At 39.3% G+C, this 17,450-nt stretch overlaps 1 protein-coding gene across 1 annotated transcript in view; it reads right to left on the reverse strand.

Moving 5' to 3' along the window:
* The window catches only part of LOC139794567 (protocadherin Fat 4-like), a 40,755-nt gene extending 28,406 nt beyond the window's left edge, over window positions 1-12,349 (reverse strand). The window contains exons 1-13 of the mRNA XM_071740326.1: window positions 12,132-12,349; window positions 10,078-10,149; window positions 7,168-7,328; window positions 5,997-6,041; window positions 5,498-5,596; window positions 5,072-5,161; window positions 4,459-4,569; window positions 3,678-3,794; window positions 2,613-2,703; window positions 1,944-2,056; window positions 1,494-1,667; window positions 845-973; window positions 421-576 (exon numbers count right to left, since the gene is read on the reverse strand). Of these exons, the coding sequence (XP_071596427.1) occupies window positions 421-576; window positions 845-973; window positions 1,494-1,667; window positions 1,944-2,056; window positions 2,613-2,703; window positions 3,678-3,794; window positions 4,459-4,569; window positions 5,072-5,161; window positions 5,498-5,596; window positions 5,997-6,041; window positions 7,168-7,328; window positions 10,078-10,149; window positions 12,132-12,201 (1,428 nt within the window). The 5' untranslated portion in view covers window positions 12,202-12,349. The remainder of the gene's footprint in view (window positions 1-420; window positions 577-844; window positions 974-1,493; window positions 1,668-1,943; window positions 2,057-2,612; window positions 2,704-3,677; window positions 3,795-4,458; window positions 4,570-5,071; window positions 5,162-5,497; window positions 5,597-5,996; window positions 6,042-7,167; window positions 7,329-10,077; window positions 10,150-12,131) is intronic.
* Window positions 12,350-17,450: the final 5,101 nt, after the last annotated feature.

A 17,450-nucleotide genomic window follows, 5' to 3' on the forward strand; every position in this document is an offset into this window, starting at 1 on the left:
TTGTTCAAGAGATTCCATCAGAAGCCATTTTATCAGTATGCCTGAGTTTTGATAGTAACTCCCTACATACTTCAGGTCCTGAAGTTATTTTTATCTCGGTTTCCTCTTGTATCTGGTTAACTGATAAACTATCTTAAAAAACTGTATCTAAAAATTATCTACAATGCAGCATGACTCAGAAGCCTCCAAAAATTTTGACAATTATTTAAATTTTTGGACTCTAACAACATTCAGTTTTCATTAAACACCTTAAAAAACTATCAATAGGCATAAGCTTAAAATGAAAAGCAAATCGTTACTCAACTCAGAGGAGTTCAGTAAAGCTTCCCTGTTCAATAGCTCCACTACAGAAATTCAAATAAGGACCTAGGAATACATAGAACTCATTAAAATATTATTTTTATTTAGTACTTCTAGTACCTGAAGAATGCTCATCCCTTCAGTCATGTTGTTGAAAATATTTTTTTCATATGGCATGTCTCTAAAGGTTGGGCTGTTGTCATTTTCATCTAGCAACAATATGTTGATTGCAGAGTGTGCCTCATTGTAAGGTGACAAATGATCTTTAGCAGTGACCTTGAAAAATGATGCAGTAAAATTATTTCTTTGCTCAAATGCATGTTCTGTAAGTAGTAAGAAGGGTGAAAGACAATTACAAGCTGAGTAAACTGCATCACTAGTGGTGTTTTTCTCCAGGTAGTCTGATCTTGATTTTAAGATGCTGATCCACATGAGAGAATCAGATTCTTGCTGGGACAGATCAGCTATCATCAGCTTGCCTCAGGTTGCTCTGGAAAGGAAGGGTGGGCTTATTTTCAATACCTGTAGGTGAATAGATTAATACCTGTAGGTGAATAGATGATATCTTCTCTCTGTCCAGCAGTGTGGAGTTCCTCACAGTTAGTATCCCATCTTGATTTAGTTGGAAGGGACTGTCAGCTGGAGTGAGAATGAACGTTCCCTGGAAGCCTCCCTGCAAACAGTGATGATATTTGTTATTAAATGGGACCATCACTGAGCTAGTCCCTAGGGATGTTTTAATTTTAATTTTTTTTTGTTTTTAATTTGATTTTGTAGTTTAATTGAGGATACAGATCACTCAATCTCCTTCCCTCTCCCCCCCCCCCCGAAAAAGAAAGCAAAAACCCCCCCCCCAAAAAAAACGGAGAAAGCAAACTACATGACAGAAATACATCATGCATTCTGAGGGTGACTTGCAGCTTTGTGTCCATTTAGCAATTCTGCACTTTTGTATTTGGAACCTTTTGCAAGCTGGAGGAGTTTTAGAGACAGACAAAATTTATTCTTCGGCTGCAGTATCCTATGCCTTAAAGAAGTGAAAAGAAGTTTGTTTTGCTTAAGTATATTTAGGCTGTCAGAAAAAAAAAAAAATCTAAAGCACTGTTCACTATACCTGTATAACTTAAATGAACTTTATATTATATTTCAAAAGTGCAACATTTGTAGTAACCACAGTAACATTGTCATTTTACCTCATCTTTGTCACTAGCTGTTACTTGAAGAACTTCCATCCCATTTGGGAAATTTTCAAGAATTGAGACATTGTAACTTGATTGTGACAATACTGGATTATTGTCATTTTCATCTTCAATAGTAACCAGCACTACTGCGTCAGCTGTTTTGAAAGTATTGTCTTGCTGAGTTGCCTAGAAAACAGAATTTGTTGCTGTAAATTCCATACCCTGGTACCAGGGAGCCATTCCAGCTAAACACAAGGGCATGACATGACTTCACATATACAGTGAATTAAGTTTTCCTTTGTTTTGTATTTTAAATGGCAGGATGAAGCCTTGATACCAACTGCCCTCTAACATTGCTATGAGAAATAATATGAACAGTAACATGGTTTCATGCTTTTCTTCATGCATTTACTTCAAATTGAGACTCAGTATCAACTCACTGAACTTTAAAGCAATCACTACCTGGATGCCCACAAGAAGATCTGGACATTCTTCTCTGTCAACTGCAGTCTTTACTTCCAACACCCCAGTGTCTGCATTGATTAAAAAGGTGTTGCTATAGGCTGGAGGGTTCACTGACAAGGAAAAAAATTGCAATGGATTAATAAGAATGAACCAGAACAGTTAAGTCTGATCTGTCCTTTTTATGCCATTTTATCTCCTTGGCCATAACAAAAAAGAGACATTCCAGATAAAAGGTTTTGGTTTTTTTTCAAATACTCTATCCTCAAAACAATTCTTAGGAAGTACACTCACACTTCAAGGGTCTCAAATTAAGCATTTCATGAGCTTTTAGCAATTCTCTCAGAAGAAGGAAAAGCTCCTGATGGAACTTACCTTTCTAGATGCTCCTAAATGGGAATCCATTGATCAAATGGAAGCCTCTAAACCGCCTTACATTTTGAATCAGGAATTGTTTATTACAGGAAGGTTAAGAATATCTAAACATTTTAAAAATTGTTGGATCCTGCTATAATGACTGAAATGAAGCCAATTTATCTCACAAAGAAGTGTAGTGAAGATGTATAGAGTTAAGACATCTGGCCATATATTGCACTTTCTTATCTCCTTCATTAATACAGACATCATTTATTGCTGTGTGAATGCCTAGAAGAAAATAAAGGTTCTTACCTAGTTTGATACTGTAAAACACCTTTTCATTTATACCTGTGTCTCCATCTTTAGCTAATATCTTCTCTGGGAGAATAGCCAGAGCACCCAACTAGAAAAGAGGGGGTCTTGATTAAAGTTTGAAAAAAAATACACATAAACTTAGTATTTTTAATTAAGTCACAATTTTGATTACAGAAACTGGAATCCAGAAAAAAATTCTGCCATACACACTTTGTAAAAAGAGAAAAATTATGACCAAAATACTTGATGGATACACCAGACTATGAACCAGTAGTCACTGACGGAATCTGTGTTAAGAACATTGAATATTTTGGTTCTGTTCCTCTCCTGGAAAACAATATGCAACTCTACACTTCAGCCTTAATAAAAACATAATTTATTTAAAACAGAAAAACATTTCAGAAGATCCAAAAAAAGGGACACCAAAAGCATTGAAGCAAAACCATATGTAGTTTAAAATATGTTAGCATAAAGATAATGATAAAGAAATAGGGATAATAAAGAAGACAATTAACTATTTCCATTTTATTGGATTAATCTTATAACACTATACTGTGATTATCTTTATCAATATGTACAGAAGCCTGAGTTAAACAAATACATTCCACCAAGAAATTTGCACCCTATAGGGAAAAAAAACCAACAAAAAAAGATAAATCATAGTTCACTGTTCAGATTCTTATTTTGCTTGCCTGATTGTAATGAGTTAAGTAGCAATTACACTACTTAAAACTGAAACCATGCATCTAGCTTGAGGACTGATGGGCCTTCCAAGTTTACAGTAAAAGCCCTGTTAGGGCATTTGTGGTTTTGTTTTTTTTCCTTCAAACATAAAATAATCTATTCCTGCAGCATAAAGTTTTACGTTTCATACAATACATGGTCTGTCTACCTGGTCCTTGAAGGTTTACAGTTGATAATCACACGATTCAGCAGTTAGCACAAAACAAAGCAGCCCTCCCTCCTCAAGGATGGGCTCAGTGATGAAGAATATTTGAGGGAAAAATACCATGGGCTGGAATAACCTTTTTACATTCACAGCATTCAGTAAAAAGTTTTTACCTGGTTTTCACTGATTTTTCCATTGTACACTGTTTGACTGAAATAGGGGTTCAATGTATCATAGTCTTCTACACTAATTAGTAACGATGCATTATCACTGTTGCTTCCAAATCTTTCCTGCATCCCAAGAGAAGAAAAGAAGAAACATTGTAATTAAAGCACCCTTTCATGCTTTGTAGCATCTAAGCATTTTTAACATGAGCACTCTGACCCTGATAGATTCTTCCATTTCTAGATATCCATTTATAGGAATTGGTATTGTTATTAGGAAAGGTAATTGTTATTAGTTATTCATATTCATTTTATATTGGCAAGTGTTACATAATAGCACAAACATAATGGTACCCTTGCTGCAGTTTGTACTATTTGCTAGATACCACCATAAATGTAGCAAAATTACTTCTTTTTAGTTCTAAAAGGAATTGAAGGCAAATATATCTCAAAAAAAGACATACAGAAAGACTGCAGGTGGCAAGCTGCAGCAAAAATAGGACAAATCCACTGGAATGAATAGGTGTATACATATTAGAACAGTGGAGAAGAAATATGAACAATATATATACCTAGAGAAATATACCCGGAAAGACACTTGGGCTGGTATTTGAGGGCAGACTTAAACAATGGCAAAAATATTAAGAATGTGCTACAGTTGTCTGCAGTACTAGCCAAGATTCAGACACAACATCTGGCTTGGGAAATCCTTAGGGTGTGAATGGGAAATTATAATAATGGAAGTATAGAACTATTTTGCTTCTCATTCATCTTTTAATCTACATCATACCTTTGCTTGGACTGTTAAATTGAAAAGGCTGATCTTGTTGTAATCCAATGTTTTATTCACTATGATGTTTCCATCTCCTTCCCTTATATAAAAGTAATCAGAGTTTGGACCCTATTAAATAAATAAATCACATTTGGCATGATTAGCAATGAACAATTAAATACTTTTTGTTTTCTCTTGCTACCTGTATTATTGGATTATTCTCCCTAAAAGACCATGACTCTCTCAAACACCACCACTGGAAAAGAAAATGCTGATCCTTATCAACACATTATATTGCCTCTCCCATCAGTGCTATTAGACTTTCTATCTGATTTATATCATCCTATGGTCAATAACTAAAGCAGGTCAGATAGATGACATCAGCTTCCCTTCAGCAGCTATAAAAACAGCAGAGAAAATGTGCTCAGACATGAAAAAAGAAGATGCAGGGCTCACTGCATGCTAGGCTAGGTACAAGTTATAACTTTAGATGGTCTTTCTGAAGTTAGCATTTTGCAGATTTGTAATAGTAACTGCAGGATACAAAGACAGCATCCTCGAATCAGGTCCAAAGCTATATTTTGTAAGAAATATAGACTGGTGTTTGCAGTCTTTGACAAAGGGCACTCACCCAAAGACTGTAAGTAATGACGCTCCACTCAGGTGAAAAATCTTTGTCCTGAGCTTCCACTTTTATAACCGTGAAATCTATTGCAGATACCTAGAGAAAATAAAGATCACCAGATACTTTTTCATAAGGTCCTTTCCATATTCCTCCTAATTGCTGTCAGAAAAGCTGTAAAATCTCCTTAGCATATGTAAATTACTCCCAATTTCCACTTTGGGCTGCAGAACTGAATGCTTCTTCTCCTTTCCATGCCTCCAGCTCTGTGTGGAGCCCAATCACTTCCACACCCATGCAAAGGTGTAGAGAAATCCCGTAAGAGTGCATGGAGAAATCTTGAATGTGGTCACATTACAACCTTGCACGTTTTAGCCCCAGTGAATAACTTTAAAATGTCACAAGAAATATATATTAGCATTTACCATAACCCACCTCTGATACTGAAGCGCTATAGTGACTTTGCAGAAATTTTGGAGAATTGTCATTTATGTCTTGTAAGATTAAGTCCCGGATATTCTCTACCTCATTTGTCTTCATAATGGAAGCAAAAAACACATTAGAAATGACAGCAATGATGTAGCAGCATATTAACAATTAATTTCATCATATAAAACGAGAGATTCAAACAGACACACCTTCAGTTCTAAAAACTGCAACAGGGGAGTCATACTACCATTTCAAATAATGGAGTAGATTAGTTTTGAAAATATTTTAAAATTAACTTTTAAAAATTTATCTTAGCTTTTCTGTGAACAAAAACACTCATTCCAATTGGTATATTTAAAGAAATATATCTTTTACAAGATAATCTTAGCCTTCTGTACTATATTTTAAAATTAAATAGTATTTCAGAAAACAAACATTTGCGTTAAACTTAGACAAACAACACGTATAACAAAAAATAATGCAGTAAACCATATCTTTTACTTACCATTCCAATCCTTTGGCAGACAATAGCATAAAAGAGATGATCACTCTAAAAATTACCAAACAAACTAATCAATAATGGCATTTATGAACTCCTTCTATGAATGTCAAAGAATGTTTATATCAAAACGGTACAAAACAACTTTTGGTACTTGAATCCTCAGGTGTCATGCTGAGTTGACAGAGAATTGTTCTTGTGATTCAGTTCCAGCAGCATACTTCAGCTGTCTGTATGTTGTACCAAAACACACTGCATACAATTCATAGCAAAGTCATTATAGATCATTTATCGTGCAACTGCATTAATTTGGCTGTCATTCATCTACTGCTGGTATCTCCCCACCCAGATCTCACCAACCATGTACTTGACTGGTCTCCCAACAGAAAGCTGACAGAGAATGGGAAAATGTGTGTAGGAAGCATAAAAAAATGTTTTAAGCTATATGGAAAATATCCAGGTGAGAAATGTGAATGTAGAAGTCATAAATACATTTTTTTCAATTAGAAGTCTTGACTGTTACTGTGTTTTTTAAAGTGTGTATGGTCCAATTCTGTTAAGGACAGTCAGTGAAATAGCACTTGTATAAAAAGTAGCCTGGATTTAGTCTGAAGAACTACACCATTTTTATATTCAGAGGCACCTTCAGCCAGGAAAAACATTAATAATGCTTTATAGGCTCCTGGTAGTCCTACAAAGCCAGAATGGCCTAGGAGGAGGGACCTTCTGTCCACCAACCAACAGGGGCCAATGGTTCTGTATTTGTGTGTGAAGTTAAGCATTTGTATAAATATTCACAAAGGTTGCCTTCTACAAAATTACACCTGATTAATCTCACTTCAATGAAATAACTCATGTTACTGAGAGATGAGTTCTAAGAAAAGTGACACCTGTCATAAATCTGTATTTACAACTTTCATTACAAGTGACAATATATGATTAGGAAAGAACCTGTCTGGCTTTCAGCTGCCAGGTGAGCTTACAGTTACAGGAAACTGAAGATATTTAACAGATATTATTGAGTGCTAGTGACTGAATTCTATGCTGCTCTTTCTGATTAATCTCTTTTTTGGAATATCAACTTGTATTGTGAGGGAATGAGCGATTAAAATTTACATCCTGGTGCACCTGTCAATAAAAGATCTGTAACTAGGTCTAACATGAGTGGAAAGAGTACCTCAATAGAATCAACATCCAGTGCCTTACGAGTCCTCACTATTGCACTGTCAGATCCAGGATTATACACTAGCTCCACATACAGTAAGTGTTCAGGAAACAGGTATTCTTTTAATTCCAAATTCACATTGGGTGGGATATTTATAATCTGTTCTATATCACCTGTAAGACAAAGTGTAACAAATTAGATTGCCTTTTGGAAAAGAAATACATACATTAATTTCATATGTACTGACAACAAGATTATTAGTTACTTTTTGGTTACATTTTACATTACTTTGGCATTTTCAGCTAAGCAATGAGATTTGCTAGTGTCCTCAACTACTGTGCAGAAGTGCATAGACATGTTTTTAAAGCCACAGAAAATAACTTTTCCCAATATATTCACATTCTCTAACAATATGTCCAGAGTCAAAAAGCTTGGCATACTCTCCACCTAAATTTCCACCATTTTCTGGAAACAGATTTGTGATGAAATTTTTTTTCTACATTTACAGTAGAATTGTAATCAAAGTCAGGAAACACTATCAGTATCATCAGAAGGATGAGTTGGGGCTGAATGGGAGAAGATTCAGTATTTGTCAAACACCAGGACATTTCATGTCTCTTCATATGATGCAGGTAGAATACAGTGTGAATCTGGACTCAAGCTTGTGTTTGGTTAAATTTTAATTTTGGTACAAAATGGTAAGTGTACAGCCCCTCCTTTAATCTCTTCCTATGTGTTCAGAACACTGAAACACAGTCTTTGAATGAATAAATTTGAATGCTATTTTCTACAAACATGCATTTAGGAACTTGAAAATATTAAAACTTGTTTTTTGTAATTAGCATGATTCATATTAGAATAATTATCATTTTAGTAGTGAGTGTACTACTTGCTTGGTTAAACACCACATCTGTGTTTGAAAGGTATTGTTTTAAAACATCCAGTGTGTAGCTATGGGCAATTTTATTAAATAGGTTGAAATTCTCTTTTATTATATAATCAAGATACTTGTGTTTATTAAATAATTCTTCTCTTCTCATGGAACATATTCTTTGGATTGCACACCCATAATCTCCAAAATCTTTCCCAAACATTCCAAATATTTTCCACAAACTTCAGGAAGCTTGCTAGCTGTGTTCCTTTCTTAATCTATTACTTTTTTACTCAGTCATTGTTAATTTAGGCTAATAAGCCCTTTCTGTAACAGCCCCATCTCCACATGCAGACTTGCGGTGTTGGCCACTAAGTCCTGAAGGGAAGAGAACCTCATCTCCTTTCAACAGAAGGGAGTGTCTGGAATGTTGTCATATACCAGCCCAAAGATATTGCACTAAAATTGCATGCCAGGAGAAAGTCCAGGCAGATGGCAGTAAGCATGGAACAACTGGGCTGCATCCCAGGGCCATGGCATTGTGTGGGATCACAATATTTAGTATGTAGTGTTGAAACTGGTGGAAGAACACATTTCAAGAAAACAACATTGATCTTTTCCTGCTGATATACTGTCTAATCCTCCATCCAGAGATGGATGCATTCAGACAAGTAGCAAGCAGCTGCCTAAGAAACAGTATTCCATCCAGTGGAGGGAGCCTAACGAAAAGGAAGTGCTCAGAAAAAATTGAAGCTGGTTGCACCTATGCTGGCAGGTAAGTCAGCAAGTACACTCACACATATGACGCACACAAAGGGCCAAACTTCTTGCTAGATGCTTAAAAATTAAATGAAGGGGAATTAAGGTGAAAGGTGACTCTTTTCCTTTCTATCTCCACGCAGGAGTCAGCCACAGCAGCTATACTCTCACACCACATTAACATTTGCTGGAAAAAAACCCACTGCTCTCTATCATACCCTTTATCCTGCAGTTTGCTGAAAGCCAAAAAGCCATGGAGATTGCCTGTGAGTAGTCAGCATGGGCCTGGCGCATGCTTCCCCGAGATCCTTAAGGGCTACGAAATATCCTGAAGGGAACATTTTGGCCATAACCTAATGCTTTGCCTTGTGAGACTGCTGTATACCTGTTTTGTATAGCCCAATCTTGACTGTGGGGCTGCCTCTAACAGAGAGTATGGACACAGACAAAGCCCTGACCCTTAGCCCACAACAGTAACTTGTCTGGTTAGTGGTGGGAGGAACAGAGGATGCAGTCGTCCTCTGTACTGTATTTGCAATGCAAATACAAACAAAAATTAAAATACTGTCTATTCCTCTTCTGCACTGCGCTTTCATGCAGCCACTGCCCTCCCCCAGTGTGGGATTTTGTTTCCAAGACACAGTCACACTTTGCCTGCCAGGATAAGGAAGCATAGAAAATGTGGCGATAAATTAATGTTCACCCTGTCACATATAAGCTGCACATATTAATCATCAGAATAAGACAGAACATGCTACACTAACAAATAAAACTAGAATAGAAAATGCAAACACATTGAATTGACCCCACAATTCTCTGTACTGCATGCCTGCTTGTTCCTTCACACCCCACCTGCTCTCCCTATTGCCCCAACAAAACAAAAAATGGGGTTTCAGAGAGGCTCCAGTCTCCAGCAGAGCTCCAGAAGCAGAGCAGGGCTGTGGTGGCAGTGGTTCCTTCTGATGTAGGAGGGAAGGATGGGATTAGCTTTTGTGGGCTGACTAACCAAGGGGGATTGTGAACATCAGGTTTTCTGTACTTATTTCCTCTTCTTCTGCCTGCTATGTCTATTCAGCCAGTGAGATCCCTGGATAAAAGAATTTTGGGGTTTATCTTTATTTATTCTGCTGCAGTATGCCATGTAAACAGCTGCTGCATCCAGCCATGAAGGGTATTGTAAGTCAATTAATAATACAGATTTGTTATAAAATACAGCAACTACACAAAGCATAAAAGTACTGAGTGCAGTAGGGAGCAATTCAGACAGTTCTAGGATAGAATTATGATTTTACCTGTAAATTCATCCAAAAAGTTTGACAGCACGAGTGGGTTAGGTGTTGCATCACAATTTATACTTGTGGTTTCTACAAAGAAAACAAAAATTCATATACAAATGACACATAGGGGGTATTTCTAGAAACAGTGCAAGGTAAACAAGTTTCTGCTATATAAAACCAGATGCACGCAATAGTTCAAATGAAGCTGAAAGACATTTATCATGGTGGCACCTTGACATAGTATGCAGGGTTTAAAACAATACATTACATGGAGTACGTAAACATTGATGTTACGGACCAAATCTATCCTTGCCCCACCCCAATAATACAATTAAAGACTTCACAACTTAAAAATCAGCTAACAAAAAAAGATGTGAACAGGTATAGCTACAGAATTGTCCTTCCGTTGTACCCTGACCAGACTGAAACTTGGGCTTTACTGCCTGAAAGTAATAGATCACTATTTACCTCCCTCCTGAAACTTCTGTGCAAATCACAACTGAAACTACTTTTGTACCATGGCCTGGGCAGTTGTTTTCTACTACCACATAAACTGCAAATATGAAGCTGTTTACCAGTGAAATGTCAGCAAGAATCCGAGAGATTAGGATAAAGGCACATTAATGGATTTGCCTGAAATCTATTCTCCATAAATTTTTACAGCAATTGACATTTTTAATAGTATATTTTTCTTTTCTGAGCAGGAGCTTCCAAAAATTCTTTATTGTACTTTTGTGCCACCTCTTTACATTTTCTCTGTATGATAAAAAGCAACAGACTTTCTTCCTAGATCTGCAAACTATACACACAGAAATCCATCAGGTTTTTTGCCTCCTTCCCTGATCAAATGTACCCAGCAAAGCTGTCACAGTGCAATCTGTGTTCTTACTATACCTATGCAGCTTTTGTTGCTTTATGCAGGTTGCACCAACACCGAGAGTGTCCCCACTTTTCTCTTAGCCAACCTTACAGAATATCCAAACTGATAGTTGGTAAATGAAGCAGTGGGCTATTTTTGCCTGGCTAGGCAGATGCCTTCATATTTATTCCCAAAATGGGGTCTGTGCATTACCAGCTTCTGCTATTCCTCAACACTCTTCTTGTTGTTCTCATTTGCACACTATGCAGGATCTCCTTTGTAAGTAAATATTGAGCAGATTTCTACTCATGTAACAGAAAAAACCTAGAGAATATTTCTACAGTCAGCAGCTGCTGGTTATGGGTTTAATTTGTTGCCTCCGTTTCCAAGCATTCAAAAGCCTCCTTCTGAAAGCAGGGGTCTAGAATACTGAGAAAGATTCAAAAAAAAAAAAGGAAGCATGGAAGTGGCTGGAGTGTTACGTCACAGTTGAATAATGGAAATTCAGTAATTAAATAAAAACTCCTGCTGCTTTTTTCACAAAGAAAAAAATTCTCTCAGCCATTTCTGATCATTCTCTGGAGCTATCAGAAACAAAGGAAAGACACTTGAGCATTTTCACTGCTGTGAAGGTTCTCTAGGAAGGCTGACGGACCAAAATTATATAAAAACCTTAATTTGAGTCATGCAGCCATTGTTTCTACTCCCATATTCAGCTAACGGATGGCACAGTTTTCACTTTCTGGAATCCTTCTCCTCAATACACCAAAGAGATCTAACTTTTCAGGGACTCCATACCACTACAACAAATATAAAATTTTAAAATGGTAACTACTCCAATACAATTTAGCAGAGAACAGCAGTGAGAAATTCAGATGATCCCAACTTCAAAATTATACATCTCCAGAATCAGTTTCAGCCTAGGTATTTTAATAAATCAAATCTGAAAAAAGTTTAAAGAGGACTTACAGAAACCCACTGTGCATACAAGAGCAGTGGTTTTCAACCTGAGATCACTGAGACCCTGAAAGTCTACAGACCACTTCCAAGGGCACCAGGAAGATTGCTTATTTAGTTACTATTTTATCAGTCCACAGATCAATTTATTTAAACTTCTAGGATTGTGATTTATATGAATTATTTAATTTTGTTGAATTTCAATAAAAGCAGGAACAGACTCAGAAGTGTTTATAAAAATAAGACTACTTACTTTGTGCATCGAGACAGATGAATGTAACCCCACCAATTAAAGCAAAAAACAGAGATCTAGAGAGCGCCATGAGCACCACAGGAAAAAATATCCTACTGAAGGCAAAACCAGATGATGTTTCTCATATAAAATATTTGTAAAGAATCATTTCATTTGCTGTAAGTTAGTTATCCTGACAAATGTTTCAGTGAGAACAAGGCAAAATATTGGAATAAGCCTTTGAGAGCAATCCACTATCTATATAACATGCTTATCATTTTCATCTTGTGAGATCAAAGTCCCTTTCAGGCAATAAAATAGACCAACCAGGAAATACCATATTTTGTGTTATAGCACAAATAACAAAGTCTGGTTTTATGTTGTAATTCAATATAGGGATGAGAAAAAATACAATCAGGAAGCCAACCATGTCCTAGGCTGAATGAAAAGAAGCATAGACAGCTAGGTCAAGGGAGGTAATTCTCCCCCTCTGTTCTGCTCTTGTGAGACCCCACCTGGAGTATGGTGTCCAGTTCTGGAGTCACCATTTCTTGAGCATATCCAGAGGAGAGCCCCAAAAATGATCAGAGAACTGGAGAACTTCCTCTGTGGAAATAGCCAAGGAAGCCTATCCTTGAATGCCCAGGATGTCCCTGTGTGCCAAAAGGCATCCTGACAGGGAAAAGGCCTAGTCTGGCTGAACAGGGAGATATTGAAGGAAATTCAGGTTAAAAAGAGAACTTACAGACAACGGAAAATAGGGCTGGCTACTCAGGAAGAATAGCCACTTCCCTTAAGGATAGCAAGCCTTTCTACAGATATATCAACAGCAAAAGGAGGGGCAGGGAAAACCTCCATTCCTTGTTGGAGGTGGGGGGGAAACATCTTACCAAAGATGAGGACAAGGCTGAGTTATATTTACTTTCTTTACCTCAGTTTTCAACAGAAAGACAGGTTGTCCTGAGGACAGCTGCTTCTGGGGCTTGTAGAGAGAAATAAGAAGCTGAGTAGGCCCCCTGTAATCCTGGAGGGAAGAGTTAGTGACCTGCTGAGCCACTTGGATCCTAGTAAGTCCATGGGACCGGATGGGATCCTCCCCAGGGTGATGAGGGAGCTGGCGGAAGAGCTTGCCAAGCTGCCCTCCATCATTTACCAACAGTCCTGGCTCACTGGGGAGGTCCCAGATGATTGGAAGTTGGCGAATGTCACAGCAATCCACAAAAAGGGATGAAAGGAGGACCCAGGAAACTACAGGCCCACCAGCCTGACCTCAGTGCCCGGCAAGGTTATGGAGCAGAACATCCTGGGGGTAATCACACAGCACCTACAGGATAGACAGGGGATCAGACCCAGCCAGCACAGGGTTAGGAAGGACAGGTCCTGTCTGACCAACCTGATCTCCTTTTATGATCGGGTGATTGCCTGGTGGATGAGGGGAAGGCTGTGGATGTGGTCTACCTGGACTTCAGCAAGGCCTTTGACACCGTCTCCCACAGCATTCTCCTGAGAAAGCTGTCAGACAGGGCTCAGACAGGAGCACTCTGTGCTGGGTTAGGAACTGCTGGAGGCCCCCAGAGAGTGGTACTGAACGGTGCTGATCCAATTGGCGGCTGCTCACCAGTGGTGTCCCCCAGGGATCAGTTCTGGGCCCAGTTTCTGTTTAATATCTTCATCGATGATTTAGATGAGGTTCAACAAGGCCAAGTGCCGGGTCCTGCACTTTGGCCACAACAACCCCATGCAGCGCTACAGGCTGGGGACAGAGTGGCTGAGAGCAGCCAGAGAGGGACCTGGGAGTCTGGATTGACAGGAAGCTGAACATGAGCCAGCAGTGTGCCCAGGTAGCCAAGGCGGCCAATGGCATCCTGGTCTGTATCAGGAACAGCGTGGCCAGCAGGTCCAGGGAAGGGATTCTGCCCCTGTACTCAGTGCTGGTGAGGCCACACCTTGAGTACTGTGTCGAGTTCTAGGCCCCTCAGTTCAGGAAGGAGATTGAGGTCCTGGAGCAGGTCCAAAGGAGGGCAACCAGGCTGGTGAAGGGACTCTAGCACAAGTCCTGTGAGGACGGGCTGAGGGAGCTGGGGCTGTTCAGTCTGGAGAAGTGGAGGCTCAGGGGAGACCTCATCACTCTCTACAACTCCCTGAAAGGAGGGTGTAGCCAGGGGGAGGTCGGTCTTTTCTCACAAGTAGCTATCAGCAAGACAAGAGGGCATGGACTTAAGCTCTGCCAGGGGAGGTTTAGATTAGATATTGGGAAGAAATTCTTTACAGAGAGGGTGATCAGACATTGTAATGGGCTGCTCAGGGAGGTGGTGGATTCTCCATCCCTGGAGGTTTTTCGAAGAGACTGATGTGGCACTCAGTGCAATGGTCTGGTAACCATGACTGTAGTGGATCAAAGGTTTGACTTGATGATCTCAGAGGTCCTTTCCAACCCGGATGATTCCGTGATTCTGTGAAGCTGGGATTTTTTCAGCTGGACAAAGAGGAGGCTCTGAGGTGACCTTATAGCAACTTTCCTATACGTGAAGAGGGCCTACAAGGAAGATGGGGTAGGGTAGGGCTTTTGGCATGGGCATACAGCGAGAAGACAAGGGGCAATGGTTGAAAACTTGGAGAGGGGAGATTTAGATTAGTTAGTAGGACAAAATTCCTGTGAGGGTGGTAACACACTGAAAAAGGTTGCCCAGGGAAGTTGCGGATGCCCCCTCCCTGGAAGTGTTGAAGGCCTGGTTAGATTGGGCTTTTAGCAACCTGATCAAGTGGGAGGTGTCCCTGCACATGGCAGGGGAGTTGGAACTAGATAATCTTTAAGGTTCCTTCCAACAATAACCATTCTATGATCTTATGATTCTAAAACAGCAAGATGTCCTGACCAATATGAGAGAAACTTAGATATTCCCCAGGAAAGAAAACTAAATGGGGTGTCAAAAGGAAAAGGAACCAAGCTTGCCTCTTTTAATCTCATTGCGATGGCAGAGCATCTTCTCATAACAAGTACAGAATTCCTGTTGTAAAACAGTAGTTCCTATTTGATACAACAAAATCAGACATCTCCAAAGCATGGTAGTATTTTACAGATCATACACATTACAAATAGGTTTAATGGGCAATTAAAACATTTTAGTTCAATGACGTTTCCTGAAAAAGTAAAGAAAAAATCAGACATTAAAAGCTTTAAAAGACTACAAGTTATACAGCTAATCATGCAGTTTGTTCCAATCAGTTGAAGGTAAATACACCTTTAATTCAAAGGAGCAACTGATTACGCATTAAGGAAACTGCCGCCAGACCAAGGTCTTTTCATGTTTATGCTACCATGTTTTGTCACCATGGATACCAAAGTAATTACTACAGCGTGAATGAAAATGCAAAACATAATAAAATGGCATACAGTATCTAAAAAAAAAAATTTAATTGTGCTTTCCTGGCCTTAAATAATTGAAATGGAAATGTGGGAGCAATTCAAGCAGAACAGATTAAAAAATTCTAAAAGTTCAATTGTGGGCACCATCTCTTTTGAACAAGGGCCACATCCAGCTAAGATTATGCATTCAGTGGCAGTATTACTAGAGCCAATTTTGGGTAGTTATTTTTCCTCCCCTGCCTAATTGTTTCCTGTGTATGTGATGATCAGGCCTTGGGAAGGTTATTTAACAAAATACAGAAGGCAGATGTGTGCACAAAATTCTTCTTGAGAAAAAGAAAGGGAAGCTTCATGATCTGGATCGCTGAACAGCATCACATACCTTTGTGCTCTCATAGCCAGGCCACAGGCTATGTAAACTGGTGTTTGTTCCAAGTTCTTCTAGCAACCACTCCTCCTGACCACTAGAAATATTTATGTGCTGTAATCTTAATCCACTAAGATATTTGGATATTTCAAAACACAGTGAAGGCAAAGCAGCTTCAACATTTTCTGGGGCTAGCAAGAGGCATCCGAGAGAGCTGGGAACTCAGTGATAAGAAGTGACAGAGACCCTGGAGGATAAAATTCCAGAAATTTCTCCCTCATTATCTATGGGGAAGCAGCCTAGATACAGAAGGTAGGCCATTAATGTACACAGACCCAGTACAGAACCAAACATAAACTAAAGGTCATCTACAGGCATGTGCAGAATGAAAACTGCTGCTGAGTGCAGAGCAGTGCTGTTCTACACTCTTTAAAAGCTGCAACAGCTCTTGAACTGGGAGTGTCCTAGTCCAAAGCTGCCACACAGGATTCTTCCTTCCTGCATGGCAGCTGTTGATGGATCAGCACTCTAAGCCCAGAAAAGGAGAAGCATCATGACAGTCATGGCCATTGCCACCTATGTCCCATAACACAGTCAGGCCAAGAACAGGGTCAGGATTAAGTTCATTTGTTTTCTATGCTTAGCATATGGGAAAAGGGGAGGATGGAGACATGGAATTAAGGTGAGATGCTCTGTAACACCAAGAAAGCTAGAGAGCAGCAGGAATGCAGCCTGGAAAGGGGTTTGTTCAGACTGGTGGAAACAGCAATTTTTAACCTGACAATGAACACCATTATCTGGAACCTATCAGCCCAGCATCCAGATATGTTGTGGAGGTCAAGGCTGCTTGATGAGCATGCAGGGCACAACAATGGAGAACAGCAGGACACACACTTCTCCCACGAGACTGACCAGTGAGTGCCATCCTCTAAGGCAGTCCAGAGTCCTCCCCAAGCTGAGGATGCTCCTCACTTTCAACAGCAGCAGCACCTATCAAATCAGCATCTGAAGCCCTTCTGATTCCCAAAGTAGAGGAGCTTGTGCAGTCCTGGGCAACTTCATGTCAGTTGCTGTAGCCTTCAGACTGGCTGACAGTTCCATCAACCTCCAACACCATGATGCTCAGAGACGGGATGAGACAGTAACCTCAGGGACACAGCCATTCTGTGCTGTCACTTGGCAGATGCCTGCAAAAGCCTTTGGCTGGTTTTATTTATAGATAAAGGCCAAGAGGGGATTGAAAAGTAAATCTATTCCTGCAGTAAGATAAATCTAACTCGAGTACAGTCTTCTTTACTTTCTAACCATTAGAACATAGAGAATAAACTCAGAACACAGTGTTACAGTTAATACAGATTAGATTTCACCAAGAACAGCTGCAGGTGGAATGTCCTCAGTATTTGCCTATATGTGCTGCTCACTTGGACGTCAAGAACAAATTAAGGTTTTATATTTGCCCTGAGTAGAGAGGGAGGTGCCTCAATGGAAGCAGGGACCTTCATATAAAAAAATATCAGCACATGTAGATGTGGTACTTCAGAAAACGGTTTAGTGGGCATGGTGGTGGTAGGCTGATGGTTAGACTTGAAGATCTTAGAGGCCTGTT

This window comes from Heliangelus exortis, chromosome 3 (assembly GCF_036169615.1).
Source record: "Heliangelus exortis chromosome 3, bHelExo1.hap1, whole genome shotgun sequence".
Lineage (NCBI taxonomy): Eukaryota > Metazoa > Chordata > Aves > Apodiformes > Trochilidae > Heliangelus > Heliangelus exortis.